Source organism: Protopterus annectens, chromosome 2.part0 (genome assembly GCF_019279795.1).
Source record: "Protopterus annectens isolate FY-2018-M chromosome 2.part0, PAN1.0, whole genome shotgun sequence".
In the NCBI taxonomy this organism is placed as follows: Eukaryota; Metazoa; Chordata; order Ceratodontiformes; family Protopteridae; genus Protopterus; species Protopterus annectens.
Window position 1 is genome coordinate 1,333,465,656 of NC_056728.1, and position 21,337 is coordinate 1,333,486,992.

The window sequence follows — 21,337 nt, forward strand, 5'->3', positions numbered from 1 at the left end:
ACCAATACTTTAGTAGCGTCTTTGTTGGTACCCGTGTTGGTGTCATGACTACGAGAATCTTACAAGTGTGTTGTTCTGCACTGATTTATACATTTCCCCTGACTGCATAGGGTAGATGGTAACAGTGGTTAAAATATTTCTAAGCAAGTTTCAGCAGACAGTTTTTAAAATGAAGCTATCGGGGAAGAACATACAAAAGGTTCTGATAATAGAAACAAATGGGTGAGATTGTCCTCATAAATGAAGTTATTATAAAGTGTGCTTGGCACAGCTGGCTTTTTAATTTGGCTCTCGCTCACAGTCTAACATTCAGGCACTGTGTTTTCATGAGGAGCATTTCTTTTTTAAAATATACAGGTTTGAATTCCATAGTAGGAGGGACTTGTTCCGTGCTTGTCCCCTCCCACACACTGAGAAGAATGCATACATGATTGAATTGTTTCCCTCACACCTAGCCAACCATCAGCTCAACCTGATGCCCCAGTCCTATGTCAGGTCTACATACCCCTAGAAATCTCCCCCGGACTTGCTTTGTCTAAGTTGGGGCCAATGAGTACCATTAGGGCATTTCATGACCACGTATTATCCTTACTGCCATGGGGGCGTTGTAATGACCTACTCTCATTCCTTCCCTTCTCCTGCATTTGCATCCCTTTGTCTGTTACATCTGACGTCTGCTTCCTTCGATGAACTATGCCTCCCCATAGGAAACTCATTTAATGCAGGCCCATCCCTCCCTGCCTTTGCCTCAGAAGTCCAAGATGCTCATCCAACTGATATTGCCTGGGCTTTTTCCCTCTATGTGACAGTGCTGACTCATGCATGATTGAATGTCAGCAGTAATGACTGCCTGTTCTATATTATGTGAACAAAAAGCAAGGGGTAGTTTAGAAAGCCACATACTCAGAATTCTACACTCATGTCCGAGAAGTATGAGTTACTGTCTTGCAGTGGTAATGACATATGGCAGTAAATGTTTTACTACACTGTTGAGATGTTCATCGTGTTTCACTGTTGCAGTCATGACTGTAGGGTTCTCCCCTGCCGGCAGGCAGTCCTCGGTCGGCCAGAATCCCAAAGTCTGGGTCCGGTGTCAGCTGTTCAACCATGCTCCCTGACGTCAGAGCGCCAGGGGTACAAAGCTGACAGCTGACGCCATCTTCTCCAGTCTTTCTTGCCGTGCAGTTCGCAAGTGCCGGTCGGCTGACTCCTGATGATTTTTTCTGAAAAACTTCAGTCCGAAGACTTTCTTCTCCACTCAAAGCTAAGTACCCCGTTGGGGAAACTTTTTCTTGCTCCAGTCCGATGTCAGAAAAAGTTAATTGTATTTCATGTAGGAAGCAAATACCTCATAAGGATTTTCATTCTTGCTGTATTCCTTGCTTAGGCCCTGACCACGACGTAGCTAGGTGTCGGTTTTGTGCTAGATTCAATCAACGTACAATTAAACGAAGGTACGATTTTTGCTTTTCATTACTTCAGTAGGCGTTTTAACTACAAAATGTCGTCGGATACGGTTCCGGCTACCGGAGTTCACAAACATTGCAAGGATAAAGACAGGCCTCCGAGGTCCAAATCTGACGATATCGCACAAGCAGAGCCAGCTTCAGGTTCGGCCGTCATCAGTGAGGCGTTTTTGCAGCCCCTGTCGTCGGCCATTTCAGAACCGATGGCCGAAACGTACTCTCACGAGGAGCCAACTAGGCCTTTGAATATTTCTATTGCAGGACCTTCGGACAATGCTCCTTCGGATGGGTCTGGAGCCGCTGTGCAGGTACCGGCTTCCGAAGGGGTTTTCAGGCCTACTCAGCTTCTAATAAAGGCAAAGCCAAAGACAAAGGCAAAGACTCCTCCTAAATCAAAGACTGCAACACAGGCCTCTTCTGAACCGGCTCCCAAGTCACAGAAACAGTTACTCAAGATGGCGGAGGATTTACTTACTATGATTAGGGATTCACATCCCCCTCCAGATAAAAGGCCAAGGCAGGAAGTTTATTATGATTCCTCTGATCAGGCTTCTGTTTCTTCAGTTTCTTCTTCTGACCAGGAATATTCTTTCCCTCCTTATGAGGATTCTGATGCTGAGGAATCCATTCCTTCAGCTTCTCCCCCTGAGGATTTCTCTTTTGGGGAAACTTTGCATGAAATGAGGGAACATTTCCACTGGGAAGGACAGGAGTATTCGGAATCTAAGAAAAGACTAAGGGATTTTCTTCTTCTCCCCAACATAGACCCCTGGCTATTCCTCCTGTTTTGGATATTGTGGATGATGCTTTTTCGGAGGCTAATTTAACCCCTGACTCTTTTCCTCCTGCTCCTGTTAAGCCTGATAGATATTACAGGGTTCCTGATTCCCACCAGTTTTTATACAAGAACCCTACTGCTGACCCTGAAACCATTTCTCAGGGTCCTAAGGGAGTTAAGGCCGCTTCTGCCAAAAAACCCATTCCCACTGAAAAGGATTCTAGATCTTTAGAAAGATGGGGCAAAAAAGTGTACACTTCTGCTACTTTATCCATTAGGGCTTTAAACTGTCAGTTTCATATGCTGAAATACCAGCAATTTCTCTTGTCTGTTTTAAAACAAAAGCTTACTTCCATTTCTGCCTGTGCAGATGATAAGGACTTACATGACTTATTGCATGCCACTGAACAAGTTGGGAAGCATGGTTTACACTGTGGATTTGATGCCTTGGAGGCTTCTTGTAGGGCTGCGGCCTCCGGCACAGTTATTAGAAGGCATGCATGGCTAAAGGAACAAAATTTGCCAGAACAAGTAAAAGCTAAATTATTGGATGCTGCTGTTCAGCATAATGTTTTGTTTGGATCAAAAGCTGAAGAGGTGATTAAAAAGATGGAGGACAAGGCGAAATCCATGCAAACAGTTAAAGATTTCTTACAAGTACAGCCACCCAGATTTATCAGGAATTGGCCTTCTAAAAATTGGTCCTTTCCCAATTCAGACAGGCCTCAGAGGGGTAGATATAGACGCTCCCGAGGAAGGCCTCAAACACAAGCTTCTTATAGACCAAGACAGTGGACCGCTTCCACCCCTATGGGAGGAGAGGACAGGTCACAAACTCATAGGAAACAGACTCAATGACTCCCTCTGTTGGGCTGCAGGAACTTCTTGCCTGGAAGCCCCTGTCGGAGGAAAACTCTCTCTTTTTTATCAAAATTGGACTCATATAACCCAAGACAAGTGGGTTCTGGATGTGGTTTCAAGAGGTTACAAATTCCATTTTCATACCTTGCCAAGGCCAAGCGGATGGCCAGACCTTCCAAAACATCAATGGACAGAGGCCTTAAACCAGGTGGAAGCTCTTTTGGCTATGAAAGCCATAGAACTAGTTCCACTTTCAGAGATGGGACAAGGTTTTTACTCAAGGCTCTTTCTAGTCCCCAGGAAGCAAAACTCATGGAGACCCATTCTGGATCTGTCAGTCTTGAACACCTTTCTAGAGATTCCAAAATTCAAGATGCTTACTCTACAGCAGTTACTTCCAATGCTGTCCAAAAATGCATGGATGGTAACTTTGGATTTAAAGGAGGCATATTTACACATTCCCATCAGGCAGGAATGCAGAAAATACCTCAGGTTCAAGGCCGGATCGAGGCACTTTCAATTCTCTGCGCTGCCCTTTGGATTGTCTACTGCGCCCAGGGTCTTCACCAAATGCCTGGCTCCAGTAGTAGCTTACTGCAGACTCAAGGGAATTCAAATTTACCCTTATCTGGACGATTGTCTAATTCAGGCAGACAGCAAGGATGTCTTACTCCAGCATCTAGAATTTGTACAGAACCTTCTCAAGTTCCTGGGATTCTCTGTAAACATAAAAAAGTCAAATTTGACACCCTCACAACAGATAACTTTTCTGGGTGTTCTTCTAAACACCACAACCCAGATGGCATTTCTGACATCCGAAAAACAATTACAGCTGGCTTCAACTTTCAAAACCTTGGCAACTTTAACTCAGCTATCTGCAAGGAGATTCCTGCAGGCTTTGGGTTACATGGCCTCCTGCATCCTTCTCGTACCATATGCAAGACTACACATGAGGAAAATACAGTGGTACCTAAAAAGTGTATGGTCTCAGCATTGCCACAGTTTAGACATACTGATCTCCGTCCTGCCTTGTCTTCAAAAGGAATTCCTTTGGTGGTCCAGGGCATGTACTCTAAACAAAGGGAAACCCTTCTGTCTGCCTCCTGCCACTCAGATTCTAACCACAGACGCCTCGGATTATGCTTGGGGAGCCCATTTTCAGGGCAACTGTCTGCAGGGCCTTTGGACAAAGGATCAGAAGCACCTGCATATCAATTTAAAGGAAATGTTAGCCGTTCAGAAAGCTCTAATGGCCTTCAGGAATCTTCTACAACGAGGACAACTACTGATACGGACAGACAACACCACAGTTATGTGGTACATAAACAAGCAAGGGGGATCTCATTCCTACCCCCTTTGCAGACTAGCCATGGATCTATGGAACACAGCTCTAGCTTGCAATCTGGACCTTCAAGCTCAGTTTCTACCAGGGAAGCAAAACTTCCTGGCAGACAGTCTGAGCAGAAACCTTTCGGATCCACACGAATGGATGCTGGACACAGAAATATTCAGGATGATAACAGCAGTCTGGGGACGTCCTCACATAGACCTCTTTGCATCCCATCTCAATCATCAACTACAGAATTTTTGCACCAGGACTTTCCACAAACTAGCTTGGAAAGTGGATGCACTATCTTTCAGATGGAGAAACCTCTCGGGATATGCCTTTCCGCCTCTTCCTCTTCTTCCACGGGTATTATTAAAGATCAAACAGGACAAGCCCAAGATGATAATCTTGTTGGCCCCAAATTGGCCTCGACAGTTTTGGTACCCCACTCTGAAAAACCTATGTCTGGAGCCCCCTTGGGTCTTGCCACAAACTCCGAACCTTCTGTCCCAACATCAGGGTCAGGTTCTACACTCCCATGTCAGCACTCTCAGCCTGGCGGCCTGGTTAATCCAGGGCCTTTGATTTCTTCTCTCCTACCCAAGCAGGTTATGGATGTCATTTTAAAAGCCAGACGTCCTAGCACTAGAAAATTTTATGCAGGAAAATGGAAAAGATTTTGTTCCTGGATGCAGGCTCAGGATTCTGATCCTCTTCTTCCGAACATTCCTTTAATTTTACTTTACTTGACAGATCTCTTACATAAGGGTCTCTCTTTCTCTTCCATTAAGATACATGCCTCTGCTATTTCCGCTCATTATAATACAGACCCCCCCAATCTTTTCCCACCAGCTCATGAGACAGTTTCTCAGAGGAGCTAAGAACTTAAGACCTCCTAGATCTCCTCCCATTCCTGCTTGGGATCTCAACTATGTTTTGGAAAAGCTCACCTTGCCTCCTTTTGAGCCTGCTGCCTCTTCTGACATCAAGTTTTTATCTTGGAAAACAGCCATCCTGTTAGCCCTAACCTCTGCCAGGAGAGTTTCAGAGTTACAAGCTCTTATGGCTGTGGAACCTTATATTATTTTTCATCAAGACAGGGTGTCTTTGAGGACTAATCCTACCTTCATGCCTAAGGTGGTTTCCAAAGTGGCTTTAAATCAAACTATCCACTTGCCAACTTTTTTCCCACTCCTCAAAATAAAGGGAAAGGATCTTACATTCCTTGGATGTACACAGACAACTACGTTTTTACCTGGACAGAACCAAGGACATCAGAAAATCAGAACAATTGTTTGTTTGTTATGCTTCAAGTTCCCAAGGTAAAGCCATTTCAAAACAGACCATTTCTAAATGGATTGCTCATGGAATCAGATTTTGTTATTCACCCCATGGAAAGCAAATCCCAGGGAGTATACGGACTCATTCCACCAGAGCTGCTGCCACTTCTGCGGCCTTCCTCAGGGGAGTTCCTACCAAAGACATTTTGGAAGCTGCAACTTGGAGTTCAGTGCATACTTTTTCTAAGCACTACAATCTACCTCTCTACTCTAAGTCTAGGGCAGGCTTTGCCTCTGCAGTCTTGCAGGGCCTTTTAGCCGCCCCTTCTACTTTATGACCACCTCCCTTTCATTCTGCTTTGGGATTCTACCCTACAGTCATGACAGCAACAGTGAAACACGATGAACATTGTACAGTTGTGTACACCTACCATAAATGTAGATGTTCGAGTGTCTTCACTGTTGCAGTCTGGGTTTCCCTCCCTCCTGTCCCCTCTTATTTTTGCTTTTGTGTGGTTCCTTTTTTCACCATTCTTCTGAGGTGTATTTGCAAAGGATATGGGACCTTTCTCATTTTGGGACTCCTGACATCTGGGGCAAGAAAGACTGGAGAAGATGGTGTTGGCTGTCAGCTTTGTACCCCTGGCGCTCTGACGTCAGGGAGCATGGTTGAACAGCCAACGCCGGACCCAGACTTTGGGATTCTGGCCGACCGAGGACTGCCTGCCGGCAGGGGAGAACCCTACAGTCATGACTGCAACAGTGAAGACACTTGAACATCTACATTTATGGTAGGTGTACACAACTGTACTTTACTGACCTTTGGGTAAGAGGACTGTCGGAGACACATTTTCTTCATTTGTGACATGTACCAAAGTAAAAGATTAAACAACCTTCGTCATAAATAATATCTCAAGTATTTCTGAGCAGAAAGGACAGTGGAGGGAAACTTTTCATATGAGGCTTAATGGAGGGCAATATGAGAATAAATAATAAACATGGACGGCACAGAGGTGCAGCATTAGCGTTGTCGCCTCACAGCAAGAGGTTCTCCGGTTCGATTCTCTGCTGGGGTCCCTTCTGTGCGGAGTCTGCAGGGTCCTCCCTGTGTTCATGTGGGTTTCCTCTGGGTGCTGTGGTTTCCTCCCACGTTACAAACACGTGTCTGGCGCATTTCTCCCCGGGCCTCTGCTGAAAATTGACTCGTTCCAAGTTGGACTTTCCCAGTTAACAAATGTTAAATAAAATAAATAATTTTCTGAGTGGGTTGTAAGGCAACATCATTCTTTATCAGATTAGGTTGCACAGAATATCTAAACTGTGTAGCAGAAACTTGTAAATAAGATGCCAACTTAAGACTTATGTAGGGGAGGTCACCCAACTAAAAGATATTGTACCTTGGCCTTTTAAAATATCAGGTAATATGTTGTCTATACATTTATAATGTGGACCGTATCATGTGACATGTGAATATCTAAATGCAAATTCTCTTTATTTACATGCATATGTTTTTGACTTCCATTGGTAGTACTCATGAAAGTGAGGCAGCGAAGAATAAGTATTGTTATGCATAAAGGGTATCCATACAGATCTTGCATGCATACTTATTAGGTGTTTTTCTAATGTTAGTTATTATAGTAGGTTTCAGTGACTAGTAGGAAATGGAAGCGGAATTTCAATGAATGTGAATCATAAGTGGTTTCGGCTGTTAGAAGGACAGATAGCACCCTCCTGATGAGTTGAAGCAGAAATAAGGAATTCAGGTATCAAGGAAGGGCCAACATTGTAGCAGACATCACAGCATTCAGATTTGTATGATGGTTCTGTTGCTGTATGCCACCTGCTGTATTGTCTGAGGTGACAGAGCAGGTGTGAGCTGTCATAGTTTTTAAGTATATCCAGTATCACCCAGGAGGTTAATGTGGGGGATGACTCTGCCTTTAAAGGATTGGTGAAGGGCACTAGAGTGCCACCCATTTTTGCCGTAGCTTCCTCCAGTATTGTAGTGTAGAATGTGACAGTTACTGCTACATGCCACCTGACAGTTAATGGAATAGTAGACATGATGGTGAACATTTATAAACACATTATCAGTAGCAGCTTTCTAGATTAGAATATGTGTGGCATCCAAAATGCCAGGTATACCTGTCAGAGTACATATTTTGAGCCCTTGACAGTGGCACATGATTATACGTCCATGCATGTGTCAGTAAACACTGGGGAAAGTGGCTAAGGATATATTTTGAAGATGCCTGCAATATCCCCGTGATGTCTCTAGTTGTCCTGTGGACTATTCCAGTTTCAATGATGGTCACTGCTGTTATTACTCATGTTTGCAAGGGTATCTGCTGACCCCTTAGCACTGTATACCTGCATGTCACTGCATGGACTGCACATTGTGTTGATTATATGTCCATTGATGTGCAAATGGACTAGCTGATACTTGTGAGAGAGTGAGACGTTCAAAAGTCTGGCTCTGAAGTGACTCATTGAGTATTATCAGTGCAAGATGAGCCTGCAGCTGATACAGCTGTGCTTATTGCTGTTATATTGGAAATTATAAATGGCATATTTCCCGTATGTTGACCCAGTTGTACACAGTTCTAACTGGATTTGTATGCAGATAGTATGTTTTATGAATCACATCACTTGTGAACTGTGTGAGGCTGTCATGTGCTCATACTGTCAAATGCAGTTTCAGCACCATGTTTAGGAATATCCCCTTATGTCACAAGGTTTAGACGGTTTTAATTGTCCAGGCTGAAGCTACCACAACTTTCTACATTTTCTGCTGGATTCCATTTTATCGTACTCTTCATACGTTTTAGTAAAAGTTCATGTATCTGCAATCTCTGCTTGCACATCTGATTGCAGTGCATCCAAATGTTAAGGCCTTTCTGAAGGGATTTTGTATGAGGCCATCAGAAAGGCATATTTCTCTTACATGGGATCTAAACTTTATGTTAGAAAAATAACTGTACATCCTTTTGAATGTACTGAATCTGCATAGCTGCAGTATCTTTGTTGCAAAACACCCTTTTTAGTGGCAGTCGTGATATGGTAAAAAGATTTCAGAGTTACTTGTCCTGATGAGTAAACCTCCTTATTTGGTCTTCCATGAGAGACTCATCCTACTTTCTTGTCTAATGTAGCGTCTACAGTAACTGTTGGCCAGTCAGTACTTCTGGCCCTCTCTTTTTCTTCTTATTTCCAGCTAGCACAGTGAAAGAGAACACCTCCTGTACCTTCTGCAGTGTGCATAGGCAAGTCAAGTACTACACAAGAACCAAAAAAAAGTTGCCAGAAATGCACAGAGGGATGAAGCTCTGACTGCCACACAGAATTGAGTAGTGACATGGGCACTGGCGGGAGGATGGGAGTGTGCAGCCAACACTAGTTCTTTCATTCTAGAGCAGGAAGATAGCTACGGTCTATGCCAGAACAACAGAAAATCAAAATATCGAATGCTTACATGAGCAAATAATCAGGAACTCGAAACCGCTATTGTGGGGGGCTGCACCCCCCCCCCCGCTAAATATATATTCCTACTCCGAGATCGCACTACAGTGAGGAAAGGGCAAATATTCCAATCTTCACTGTACTGCAATCCCAAAAAAACAGCATCGACTTCCCGATTATTCGCTCATGTGAGCGATCGACATTTTGAGTTTTCGGCATTCTAAACTAGACCCGATAGCTAGGCCTGCTGCTGTGCTCACATCCACTGGTTATTAGATGTACCGCTGTTAAACCAATAACTATTAAACTGTGAAAGGGGAGAGCACACCTCGCATAGCGTGGGGTAAGCATAGTAGCGTGCATATCCAGGAGATGGCATTGCAGTCAAAACACATTGGCTGCAATAGATATCATGGGTTACAGCTTGACTGCAAATCCCTGGTGGCTGACTGGATGACATTCTCCTATGAACACTTCGTCACTTTTGGTAATGAGCGAGCTGGTTTGGTCACCATGTGTTCATGGTTTGCACACACTGGTGAGAAAAGAATATTAAGTGAGAAATACAGGAACCGAAGAAGTCTAGAAGCTTATTAGTTTGTTTCATTCAAGGCCTAATAGTAAACTGACGTTGTCTTAGTGAATTATAACTGTACTGCTTTCTATTAGGAAAACTAAAACATAGTACGAATCTGCAACATATGGTGAGAACACTTTTACCAGGCAACAACCACATCAACAGCATATTTCAGAAATGTTTCTGCTCAAGATATTTTGTAAGCTGCTTCATGGCTTTCATTTCATGCTTTCACTAAACAGTACAAGGAGCAAGAAAGATTTTTGCAGGGCTGTGCTGCGGGGTATCCTATAACTGTCAGCCTTAAATTGGGTGCTGCCTAGGATGCTGCCATGACGTTATGATGTACTGTTAGTGACCTTACCTGAAGAGGGTAGTACATTTGTGGGTAAGATACTTGACATAATAATTTGAGGAATGGCCACTGAAACAGTAACTATATCTCCCTCCATCCCCTGGAGGACTATTTGTAGTTATCAGCAACTATTTCTTTTTTGTCACTTATTGTGAATATTCAGGTGTTACTTGTATAGGTTTTTACAGCATGCCACAGTCGCAATTTCCCTACAGGTATTTTGGGATTCAAAGAACTGAAGAAACTGTCCAACAATGCTGGCCTTCTGGGACTGCTTTGCATACCTTCCAAGGTTCTATGGAGAAGAGGCATGGGATAGCATAAGACGACATAAAGAATAAGAAACTGCTGTCTGAAAAAATGACCAAGAATCAGATGAGGTGTGTGGGATGAAACCTTAATGTCATGATTTATTGTTATAGTAACCACTCTTAGAAGATCTACTGTTTTGGTAGGCATCTTACACACAACTGTATTTATTTCAGAAATCACAGCCTAAAACAAGAGCAGACATCCCTTACTACGGTCTGCATCGGTTTATTTAGAAAAGTCATCCTCTCACCCAAGCTCAGTATTGTTATACCCCATTTCTGTTGCTTTATAAAGCAAAATATCTACTCGCCCAGTATGTCACTCCATTTTAGTCATCTAGATATTTCAAAGAATGAATTCAAACTGCCAGCATGGTTTGTCAGTAGTGCCCAATTACAGTTTTGTCACAAAACTGGATGACCTCCAGAACTCAGGTTTACTGTCGGGAGGGTATCTTTGTATGAGATTGAATCACCAACCAAGGCATCTTTCTTGGTGATTTACATTTGGAGGATATCAGATTTTCTGGCAGATAACATATTGCCACAGTTTGAATCTCTTTTGAGCTTTAGGAAGTGGGACCACTACAGATATTTAAACAGGATGGGGAGGGTGAGTGGTAGACTCATTCTTGTGGAAAGGGACATCGGTTATCGCACATAATTTTTATATTTCATGTGCTGCTATAATTTCACAGAAAAGGTCAGGCTATTTGTCATTGCCCTGTGGGGTAGTCTGGGAAAGTTAGTTTAAAATATTATCTTTTGGAATGCTGCATTGAGATAGAATATTATATGTTGGTGGTAAATGAAGATGGCCTCCTCTGCTTGAAAGTGTGGCTATTGAAGCTATTGTTCTTGGAGGTTTAGAGGCTGTTGGAAAGCCTCCCACTTGGGTCAGCTTGAAGGTGAAGTAGAAACCCACTTTATTTGGGCTGAAAGAGATACCTTCCTCCCACTCAAAAGTCTCTGGCTTATGCTGACCAGCATTAGGTGTATTTTTGATCAGTGTTTCACTGTGTCAATGATCTCCTTGCTCCATGATCTGATGGAAGGTAGGACTGCACCCTAGCATAGAGTGGTGAAATCATTTTTGTAGGTGGTCCTTCATCTTCTGATTTTGGTGTAGAATTCATCTCAGCTTATATACCTGAATTCTATCATCAGTTTAGATGTTGTTCCCACCTTTCACACCAGCTGACTCGGTAGGTGTGAATATTGTACAATAGAAGGCAGTGTTCTTGGTGACCAGCAGCTTATTACAGCAGATATTTTTATGATCTTTAGGCTTTTATTCACAAGGAGCTTTATCCCATGTTTCACATTGACTGGGATTCTTTCTGGATAAATCGTCATTTTATTTGTATATTTCTTTCCCTTGATAATCAGGATAAGCTGACAGTGCCAAGACAGTGGCAGCCCAGGAAGAAAAGCTTGAGAGTGAGAGCAATTAGCACAATAGACTATTTGTTACACACATGCAGAGGAAACAGAATGTGATTTTCTTAAACATAAATTCAAAGGGCTACATAGTACTTAGAATGTGCATCTCATACATGTCCACTTTTACACCAACAGCTTTGGCTATTTTTTTATAAAGGCTACAAGAAGTGTATACATAGAGGGAATAGAAATGAAACTGTCATAAATCTAATCTGATATTAAAAGAACAATATCATTCTAATTGGAGGTGATGCATAAAGTGTTCTTTCACGTGTGTTTCCATATCTACACTTAGATCTGTGGTGTCATAATATTTACACTCACAACTGTGGTGTCTTTCCATGTTGGTAGAAATTAAGTGGTAAACAATCTGGATTGTGTTAGGAAGGCTGAATATATAAGAATGCAATTAAGTGCATATTAATTGGAGAGAGAAAGAGAGTTGTATAAAAAGAGACTGAGTATTGCCACATATAGATGATAGCAGGAAAAATGTGACAAGAGGGAGAAGCATTATTATAGAATGTAAAAACATACTGGTGTTATGTATGTTATAAGACAGTTGATTATAGATTGATCATTGTTTTTGTCTTGGGATTGTGGGTCAGCTATGTACGCAGACACAATTTTTGTTAATTATGTATTTAGTTTTTGTATAATTTAGTGCCATAGAGTTTCACAGTTTAGTTGCATAGACCATAAATGTAGGTTATAATCAGAATGGTTGTAAGACTGGGCTGTGTGAAATAGGAGATTTTTGTATCCTAATGGCTCTCGAGGGTTATTATGTTAGACAAGTGCCTATATAATACGGTGTTTGTTAGGCTTGTGAATCATATTATGAGTAATCTTGAGCTCTGTGTGAGTTATTTTGTAGGTCTAGACGGTCTGTTTGATCTAAAGGCAGACAATGATGTGCTGTACTTGGAAAACATGCTGTAAATTGTGCTGTTTTATTGTAGCTTGTTCTAACTTATGCATTTTCTTTCAAAGATAGATTCTTGGCTCTCTTTCCATTTATTAATCTCCCAGTTTATTTTTCCATTTGCTGAAAACAGAAGAGACTGTATCTTCCATACCCTTGTTGCTCATAGGTAATTTTTCTCCCTTTGTATGGTCCATAAATGCATGAAAATGGACCACTTTGCTTCAGTTGTTTCTTGTCAAGGAGTGTTTTGGAGATTCCAAACAGATTTGGTTAAAAACAGTTAGTAAATACGCTATGTTTTGCCACCAGAAAGGCAATAGTCCCTTGACCAGTGGTGTGACAGGAAAGTCCACAAGGGTATTGATTGCCAGTAAAGTTTGTTTCATGAATATGTATAAGATGGAAATCTGTGTAAGAACTGCTTTATCATTGTGCCTACTGTTAACTCCCTTGGACTTGCACTTCAAGATTAGAACATCATTTAGGGTAACTTAACCTACGGAAGGTCCTGATGTTATAATGCATCAACTGAAGCATCACACATGTGGTGAGGGGTGCAGGATGAGCATTATTCTTCCACTGTACAGGGGGCCTCTTGGTAATCAACTTACGAGTATTTAAATATGTGACTTATGCTTTGATGGGACCACTGAAGAGATACTACACAATGGTATAGTCAGAAACAGTGTCAAAAAGGGGGCAGAGGCCTAAATAACAGAAGACAAAGTTCACAGCAAGTAATACCCCCATCTGTGATGCTTCACTTGATGCATTATAACATCAGGACCTTCCGTATGTTAAGTTATGAATCTACAATTTTATAACATTATCAGTCTTTGTTGTGGCAGGTGTAAGCCCCTCTTCATGTAGAAGTCAACAGCTGGGGATCCAAGAGGAATGCATGCCACTTAGTCTCAGTGGAATAGCAAGATACATGGGCCAGAAATGTTATGCACCCCCCAAATATGAGAGATCCTTTTAAGTAGAGTTAAGAGGGGTTTTAGGAAGTCTATATCCAAGTATCTACCCACTACAGAGGGTCCTGTCAAAACTCATCTGTTGTATTAACTACTCACATATGTCACTTGTTTACTTACAGATTCATCTGAAGCTTTTAAAGCGTCACAGTACAACATGATTTTTAATGAGCTTTTACGTGTATGCATTGAAAACAACATCCTTGGTGTGTCCTCCAGCACTGTGGATTTTATGACTTCAAAGAACATTTCTGTAAACTTTGTATTTTTGAGGAAGCTGGTTACTGCTTTGGGAAAGACCTGCCTATGGTGCACAGCCAGGAATATTTACAAAAGTAAGCAAATGCTGAAATGTTTAGGATGCTTTTTGTGTTTTATGAATTTAGTAGAGTGAAATGCACATGCATAGACTGTTCTATAATCCACCGTGCATGAAAGTTATGGATATTTTGATGTTTGTGGCTTTTTTTACGTTATTTCATCCTAATTTTTTGTTTTAAATTTAATATGGTATAGTGAATCTGAGCCCTTTATATTAGCTATGAAATTCACAGCACTGGATGTAGCTATCAAAGTAAATAGAAAGTGTCTCACTGCACATAGCTATACTGAGAGCTAAGCATGACTTTGTATTATGGGACTTCACTTTTACAAAAGTTGCAGGGAAAAGAGTCGTCTGTAATCTGTCAACTCCTCACTACTTATCCCTTCTTCTTAACACCATACAGTGCAAATAGTGCAACCAACCATCCCAAAGCACCCTAGTCTGCCTACTTGACTTTTAGTCCAGCATAACAATGTGTGTGTGTGTTTGTGTGTGTGTAATGTTATCCACCTCCTTTAACAGCTGTTAAAGTCTACATACTGTAGTAAGTGTCCATACCATTTTATATATATATATATATATATATATATATATATATATATATATATATATATATATATATTGTATGTAAACTATATTGTGTTAAGGCAAGAAAATGTATACATACTACAGTGACTTTCTGTTGTTTACCCTCCCCTTGGCATTTTTCTGCCCTAATATTCACTCTGAACCACGTGGCTACCTCATCCCACACTCCCCGCTAACCAGCCCATTAAGATCTCGGTTTGTACAGTCTTTGATATTTGATTCTGGCTTTGTTTTTATTTCTATTTTTATTTATATCTTCATTTCCTTTTATATTTTAGATGCACACCTTCCTATTTAATTGGTCTGTTCCACGTTCCAGTGGCACCTCCCACCATTAGGGCCAAGTTCCCTAGCCACACACTAGCTCGGCCTCCCGTCCCTCCAGACTCATATCTGAGCATTTGGCACAGCTGGTGTTAGATAAGCTGCCTTTCCTCCCCAGGGTCCTTTATGCTGCTAGATGTTTTTTTAGCTTTCAACTATTTTTATTTTAGGGTATAATTCCTCCCTCCCGGGCTCCACGGAAGGTTGTCACGGTTCCTTTAAATAAGGTTGAATCAAATATGTTTACATTTGTTTTTATATGGGCAGGTTGCGTCTTCATTGACCAGTTTGCTCTCACACGAGCTTTTTACTCAGTGGTGATGATTTTAGCAAGTTTTCATTTTGTCTCATATCTGTGTTTGGTATTTCTTCTTTTTCTTGACGATCTTTAAAATTGAGTCACATGTTTTGTCTCGATACTGCTGGGATGGAAGCTAGCTTCACCCACGGATCTGCTTTAAGGGACATCTTTTGTGTCGCTTCCTGTCCTTAACCCACCACGTGGCGTCCCCACCCCTAACCCCCTGTTCAAGTGCCTTTAGCTTCCCTTGGTGTTTAGCTTTTCTCTGTTTTGAATCTCGGCTGGATTTCTCTTGAGCAACACCAGCTACTGTCTGGCTCCCGGGAACCTTTGTCTCCCAACTATCTGTGCCAGACGTTCTCCAGCCCCAAGTTCTTACCCCCTGTACAAGAGTAGCCCCTCAGGATGCTCATGATTATTGAAAATAATGCTGTGATGCTATGAGTAGTTGAAACTTATTTCAGATGTGGAGTGTTTCCACTTCAATCCCTGGTTTCTCAGGGAAACAGAGAGAACGTGCATTTCTACTTTGTGAACTAGCATTTTTTTTAGATCCGTGTTCTTTTTTTTTTTTTTTCAGAAGTGCGGTTTTTTCCCCTTCAATCCCTGGCATCTTAGGTTAAACAGCTAGAGCACCCTTTCTTACTATGTGAACTAACATTCGCTGCTATACTTTCTGCCTCTGTACAGGTGTCTTTTCAGGCACGGTTGGTGCCCCCCCCAGTAGTTGTAACAGACAGTTTTTAGGTCCGTGTTGTTTATTTCAGATGTGGAGTGTTTCCACTTCAATCCCTGGCATCTTAGGGCAAACAGAGGGAGCATGCTTTCTCACAATGTGAACTAACATCTTGTTCTTTATTTCAGATGTGGAAGCTATCACCCAGTGCCAAATCCTCATGGCTTCCCAACACAGAGGGTAAGATCCGGTTCTGCCTTGCTTGTTGATATACCAGACGACTAACATGTCTAACTGAATTGCAATGGTCCGTGAAGGCAGGGATGCATGGAACGCTTGCAACGCTAGGAGAACTGCCCTCAGTGCAAGTCGGCCTCGGGGGGGGGGGTCCAGGTGCCTTGGGATAGTCTTTCCCTGGAAATGCTCCCCCCCAATAGAGAAGCGTCTGTGGTCACTGTGGCCGTGGGTTGGGGAGGACAGAATGGTTAACACCAAAGATTCTTTTGTGGCTCCATCCACCATAGCATTTCCTCCTTGCAACTGTTCGTAAGGCGTATCATGTGGTTGAGTGGGTGGGTTAGTTGCCATTGTGCGGAGAGGAGCAACTGCAGGATTCCCATGTACAGTCTCTCCAGTGGTACCAAAGTAATGGCAGCTGCCATGGAGCCCAAGAGTTGCAGTACAAGATGTGCTGGTACAAACGTGTGAGGAAGAAGGTCTTGAATTTGGTGTCTTATTTTCAAAAGCCTGTGAGGGGGAAGAGAAGCTTGACAGGATGTTATGTTGAAGACCACTCCAATAAACTCCAGTGTCTTTGTTGGAGACAGCTGAGATTTGTCTTTGTTGATTGTAATCCCTAAGCGGAGAGCAAGATCTTGAGTGAAAGAGAAGCCGTGGACTAGGATATTCCTGGTCAGAGAGCTAAGGAGCCAGTCATCTAGATAGGGAAACACCTGGAATCCTTGTAGTTGAAGATGAGCTACCACAACTGCCATACATTTGGTGAACACTTGGGAGGCTGTTGCGAGACCGAATGGCAGTGCCCTGAACTGGTAGCGATTGGCTCCCAGCCGGAAGCGGAGAAACCTCTGGGAGCGGTGATCCATCTTTATGTGGTAGAATGCATCCTGTAGGTCTATAGAACACATCCAATTGTCCCTCCTTAGGAAGGGAAGAATGGACTGCACTGTGACCATCTGGAATTTTTGAGGTTTGATAAATTTGTTGAGTAGGCTGAGATCCAGGATTGGTCTCCAGTCCCCTGTTTTTTTTTGGCACTAAAAAGAACCTCAAGTAAAACCCGGATCCTGTCTGTTCTGGTGGGACTGGTTGGATGACTCTTTTTCTTAGCAGTTTTTATATTTCTAAGTTTGCTAATCCCCTCTGATTGGGTAGTACATTGGGAATTCATTTGACGGGTCTGGGAGTTAGGTCGAAAGGTGTTTGGTAGCCTCTGGATATTCTCTGCACCCAAACATCGGTAGTAATAAGATGCCAGGCTGGTAGATGCAGAGAGAAATGAGCCCAGACTGCTTCCAGAGGAAAGCAATCAGGCAGCTGCTCAGGAGAGCTAGTAGGGTCTGCCAGAGAAAGAATCTCTGGCTCCCTGGTTACGCAGACCCCCTCTACCCCGAATGGGGCGTCTTCCATATGAATAGCCCCCTCTGCCCTGGGGGGATTGTTCACCACGAGTGTCACAAAAGGATCCTTGGGATTTCTTGAACCATATCTTCCCCCCTTCTGGTTCCTGGAGTAGGGTCTCTGGGGGTTGGAAAAGCGTATGCCCACAGCAGACAAGGTCTTTCCATCTTTCTCACTACGTCCAAGTGTGTCATGTACCTTGGGTCCAAAAAGTGCAGATTCATTGACAGGAGCGTTAACGAAGGAAGATTTAAAAGGGTCTACGAAATCACACATCCGCATCCAAGCATTACGTCTCATGACAACACCAGATGCGTTAGTTTGATCTGCCCCCTCGGCGGTGTGAGATGTCAAACGCATCGAGGAGTTTGAGATGGATTAAAGGGTAGCTAGCTGCAAGGCGACAGTGTCACGCACGTCATCAGGCAGTACCCCCACCAAAGAAGAAGCCATTTCAGAAATGAGGTCTCTTTGGAGGTGAGTAAAGTGCTCTAGATAATTCAGCAACCGAATGGCAAAGGTCACAGAAGCATAAGTCCGCTTCCCTAGTCTGTCCATGGTCCGGGATTCCTTATTTGGAGGATGAACAGTGGAACTATCTTCTACCAGTTCCCCCTTGGTGGCTGCGCCACGACCATAGAATCAACTGTCGGCTGCTTGGACCAGTGGGGCTGGTCTTCAGGTGTAGATAAAATTTTGTCTGGCCTCCGGGGAACAGGTTCTACATTGTCCGGGGGCCTTCCAGGCACACCGCACAATTAGTTTAATAAGATCTGTTGGTGGAGTCACCCAGGAAGTAGATGGCCGGGTACAGAAGGCCTGCAGAAACACCGATTCCTCAGAAGAAGGGTTAGAGGACTTCCATTCCCCCGCTGTTTGAGGATTTCGAGAATGTCTCCGAATGAAATGTCATCTGGGGGAGAACAAGGGGGACCCTTCCCCTTCATCACAGTCAGTGTCTTTGTGATGGATTCCTCCAAGGAGTCAAAGTGCTTCCTCTTGCACTGTTTCTTCCGGGGTGGCTCTCCAGTGGGATCTTCTGAAGAGGGCTCCGGAGAAGGGATTCCCTTTACAGGAGATTCTGATACTGGTGCCTTAGGGGCTGGTTGTGAGCCTTCGGAGTGAGGGGCCCTATCCATCACCTGTACAGCAGGTGCACCCGAGCCCAGTTCCAGTTGAGGGGTGATGAGAGAACTGGAAACTGTCGGAACCGTGGAAATAGATGTTGCCAGCGAGAAAATAGGTGCTGGATTAGGTGCCAAGATACGGACAGTCCAAGCACCGCTCCGAGAAAGCATCGGCTCCATCGTAACCAATGCTGCAAGGGTGATGAGTGCCGACGGGAGGCACTGCTGTTGGAGCCGAGACAATATGTACCAAAGCGGGTGCTGGGGGAGGATAAGCAGGGGAAGATAAGATACAAGATTCTAAGCCAGAGGGGACAGAAGGTCTAGCTGGAATGGGCAATCCCCTAGCTACCAGAAGCTGGTCCACAACCCACACTAGGTCTAGCTCAGACAAACTCCTTGTGGATCTAAAAGAGGCTGCAGAAGGGGAATCATGTCTTTCTAGAAAGGGGCTAAACCTCTGCCCCAAGAAAGGATCGTAAGTAGGAGACTATCTTGCCCTTGGCAGGTAATCGGATTTTGGAGCCAATGGAGCCGAAGAAACTGTTGGCACTTTGGCCGGGGATGGTGCCAAGGCATGTACAGTCATCAGAGCCCATGGAGCTGAAGAAGTTGTTGGCACCGTGAACGGGGATGGTGCCGAGGCAAGTACTGTCATTGGAGCCCATGGAGCCGAGGAAACTGTCGGCACCGTGGACAGGGATGGTGCTGAGGTATGTACAGTCATTGGAGCCTATGGAGCTGAGGAGACAGTCGGCAGCCTGGACAGGAATGGAGCCGAGGCATGAACAGTCATCGGAGCTGATGTAGGAGCCAAAGACGGCACCGAAGTCAGTGGTTCTGTGTGTGGAACCGAGATAGGAGTGAATACCATGGTCGGTCTGAGGGAGAGGACACAGATCCTGGTGTCGAAGAGTCCTGAGCTGAGGGCGCCAGTGAAGCACGGAGCAGACTTGGTTCCATAACTGACGGAGATGCTGAAACTGAGTGACTCCGTTTTTTTCCTTATATTTTTTGGTCTTAGGAGGGGGTGAGACCTCCGACCCAGATAGAGCCTCCGAGAAAGGTATCTTGAGTAAACCTTTTAAAATAAGTTTATTCTTAAGTTCTGCTAGTGTCCGATTAGAAAAACCAGCACAAATGTCACAATCAGCTTTCAAATGATCCACGCCCAAACAGTAGAATCAACGAACATGTGTATCTGAGTTAGGCATCTTACGTCCACACTTATCACACTGTTTAAAACCCAACTTAATTTGTCTGACATGGTAAATGAAAACAATATTGTCCTGTAGAAGAAATTTAAGGGACAAATAGCAGTTGAGTTATGTTCAGGAATACCACTAGTAAAAGGGGCCTGTCAAAGACAGGAGAGAGGGACAGTCAAAAGGGGTAAAAAATTAAATTACCAAGAAAAGGGTAGGAAATAGGCCTAGGTTATAGGTGACAGTGATAAAAGACTAACTTGACTAAAAAATTTGAAAATTAGAAGAAAAACTGTCATAAACAACAAATTACTACTTAGCTTGAGAGAGATGGCTAACACGTCTGACTAGGAAAGCGGCGAATGAGATCTGGAGTATCTAGGAGAGGGGCATTGTGAGTAGGTTCTTAGCTGAGAGTTTTTGGCTTGCGCGCGCTGGGAAATGGCCGTATCGGTTCCGAGGATGGAACCGAGGTCCTAAGTGTAAAGAATAAATAAAGATTTACAACCTCAGATGTTTTACTTCAACCACTTGTGGTGACCATGCACATTCTTTTTTTTTTCACACAAAATAAAAAAAAAAAAGACTGAATGCTGTGGTGTTGTCTTTTCCTACAGTTCTGGACTAACATTCCAGCTGATCGAGATCAAAAAGGCAGCTCTTCAGGTGTGAATGTGTACATTAAGTTAGTATGGGATTCACATTTTTGGCCGAACACAAATAGTTTTAAAGTTTTATTACAATGCCCACCAGAGTCTCATCACTACTACTCTGCTTGTTAAATGCCCAGTCCCTGCGTGAAGCCAAATTTTTTACCATGTCACTGACACTTCAATATCGGGCAGTAGTGTGTTTAGCCAGTGCCCTTCTGTTAGTGTGTGTGTGCGTAACTGCCAAGGATTGCTTACTCGCTCTCACTCTGTCTTCAGTCTCACTGTTTGTATTGCTCGCTTGCACTCTTCACTGTGTTTGTGTGTGCGCGAGATCATTTACTCGCTCTAACTCTTCATTTTGTGTGTGTATGTGTCTGTGTGTGTGTGTATGTGTGAGATCCCACACTTGCTATAACTCTTCATTTTGTGTGTGTGTTTGAAAAGCTGAAGTAGAAGTACATACTTCGTTTCACTTTTCCATTGCATTCTCAGCTTACACACTGTCCCATAACAAGTTTCACTTAAAAAAAACTGCATCACTTCCTTTTTTTTTTTTTTTTTCTTTTTCTTTTCAGTTTGAAGTCTTACATCTGCATTGTTTCTTCTACCTGTGCAGTTAATAATCACAAAAATATGTTCTGAATATGATGTTGTTACAAAAATAAAAAAACTTTAGGGAAGGCGTTCACAAGCACAAGAGTGCAAGAAATAACCAGCTTTTTCTTCTGGTTATGT

General features: G+C 43.2%; 1 protein-coding gene across 1 annotated transcript in view; it reads left to right on the plus strand.

Moving 5' to 3' along the window:
* Positions 1–21,337, plus strand: part of TOPAZ1 (testis and ovary specific TOPAZ 1) — a 1,272,938-nt gene that overhangs the window by 1,076,784 nt on the left and 174,817 nt on the right. Inside the window, exon 16 of the mRNA XM_044060400.1 lies at positions 13,885–14,097. Within this exon, the coding sequence (XP_043916335.1) occupies positions 13,885–14,097 (213 nt within the window). The remainder of the gene's footprint in view (positions 1–13,884; positions 14,098–21,337) is intronic.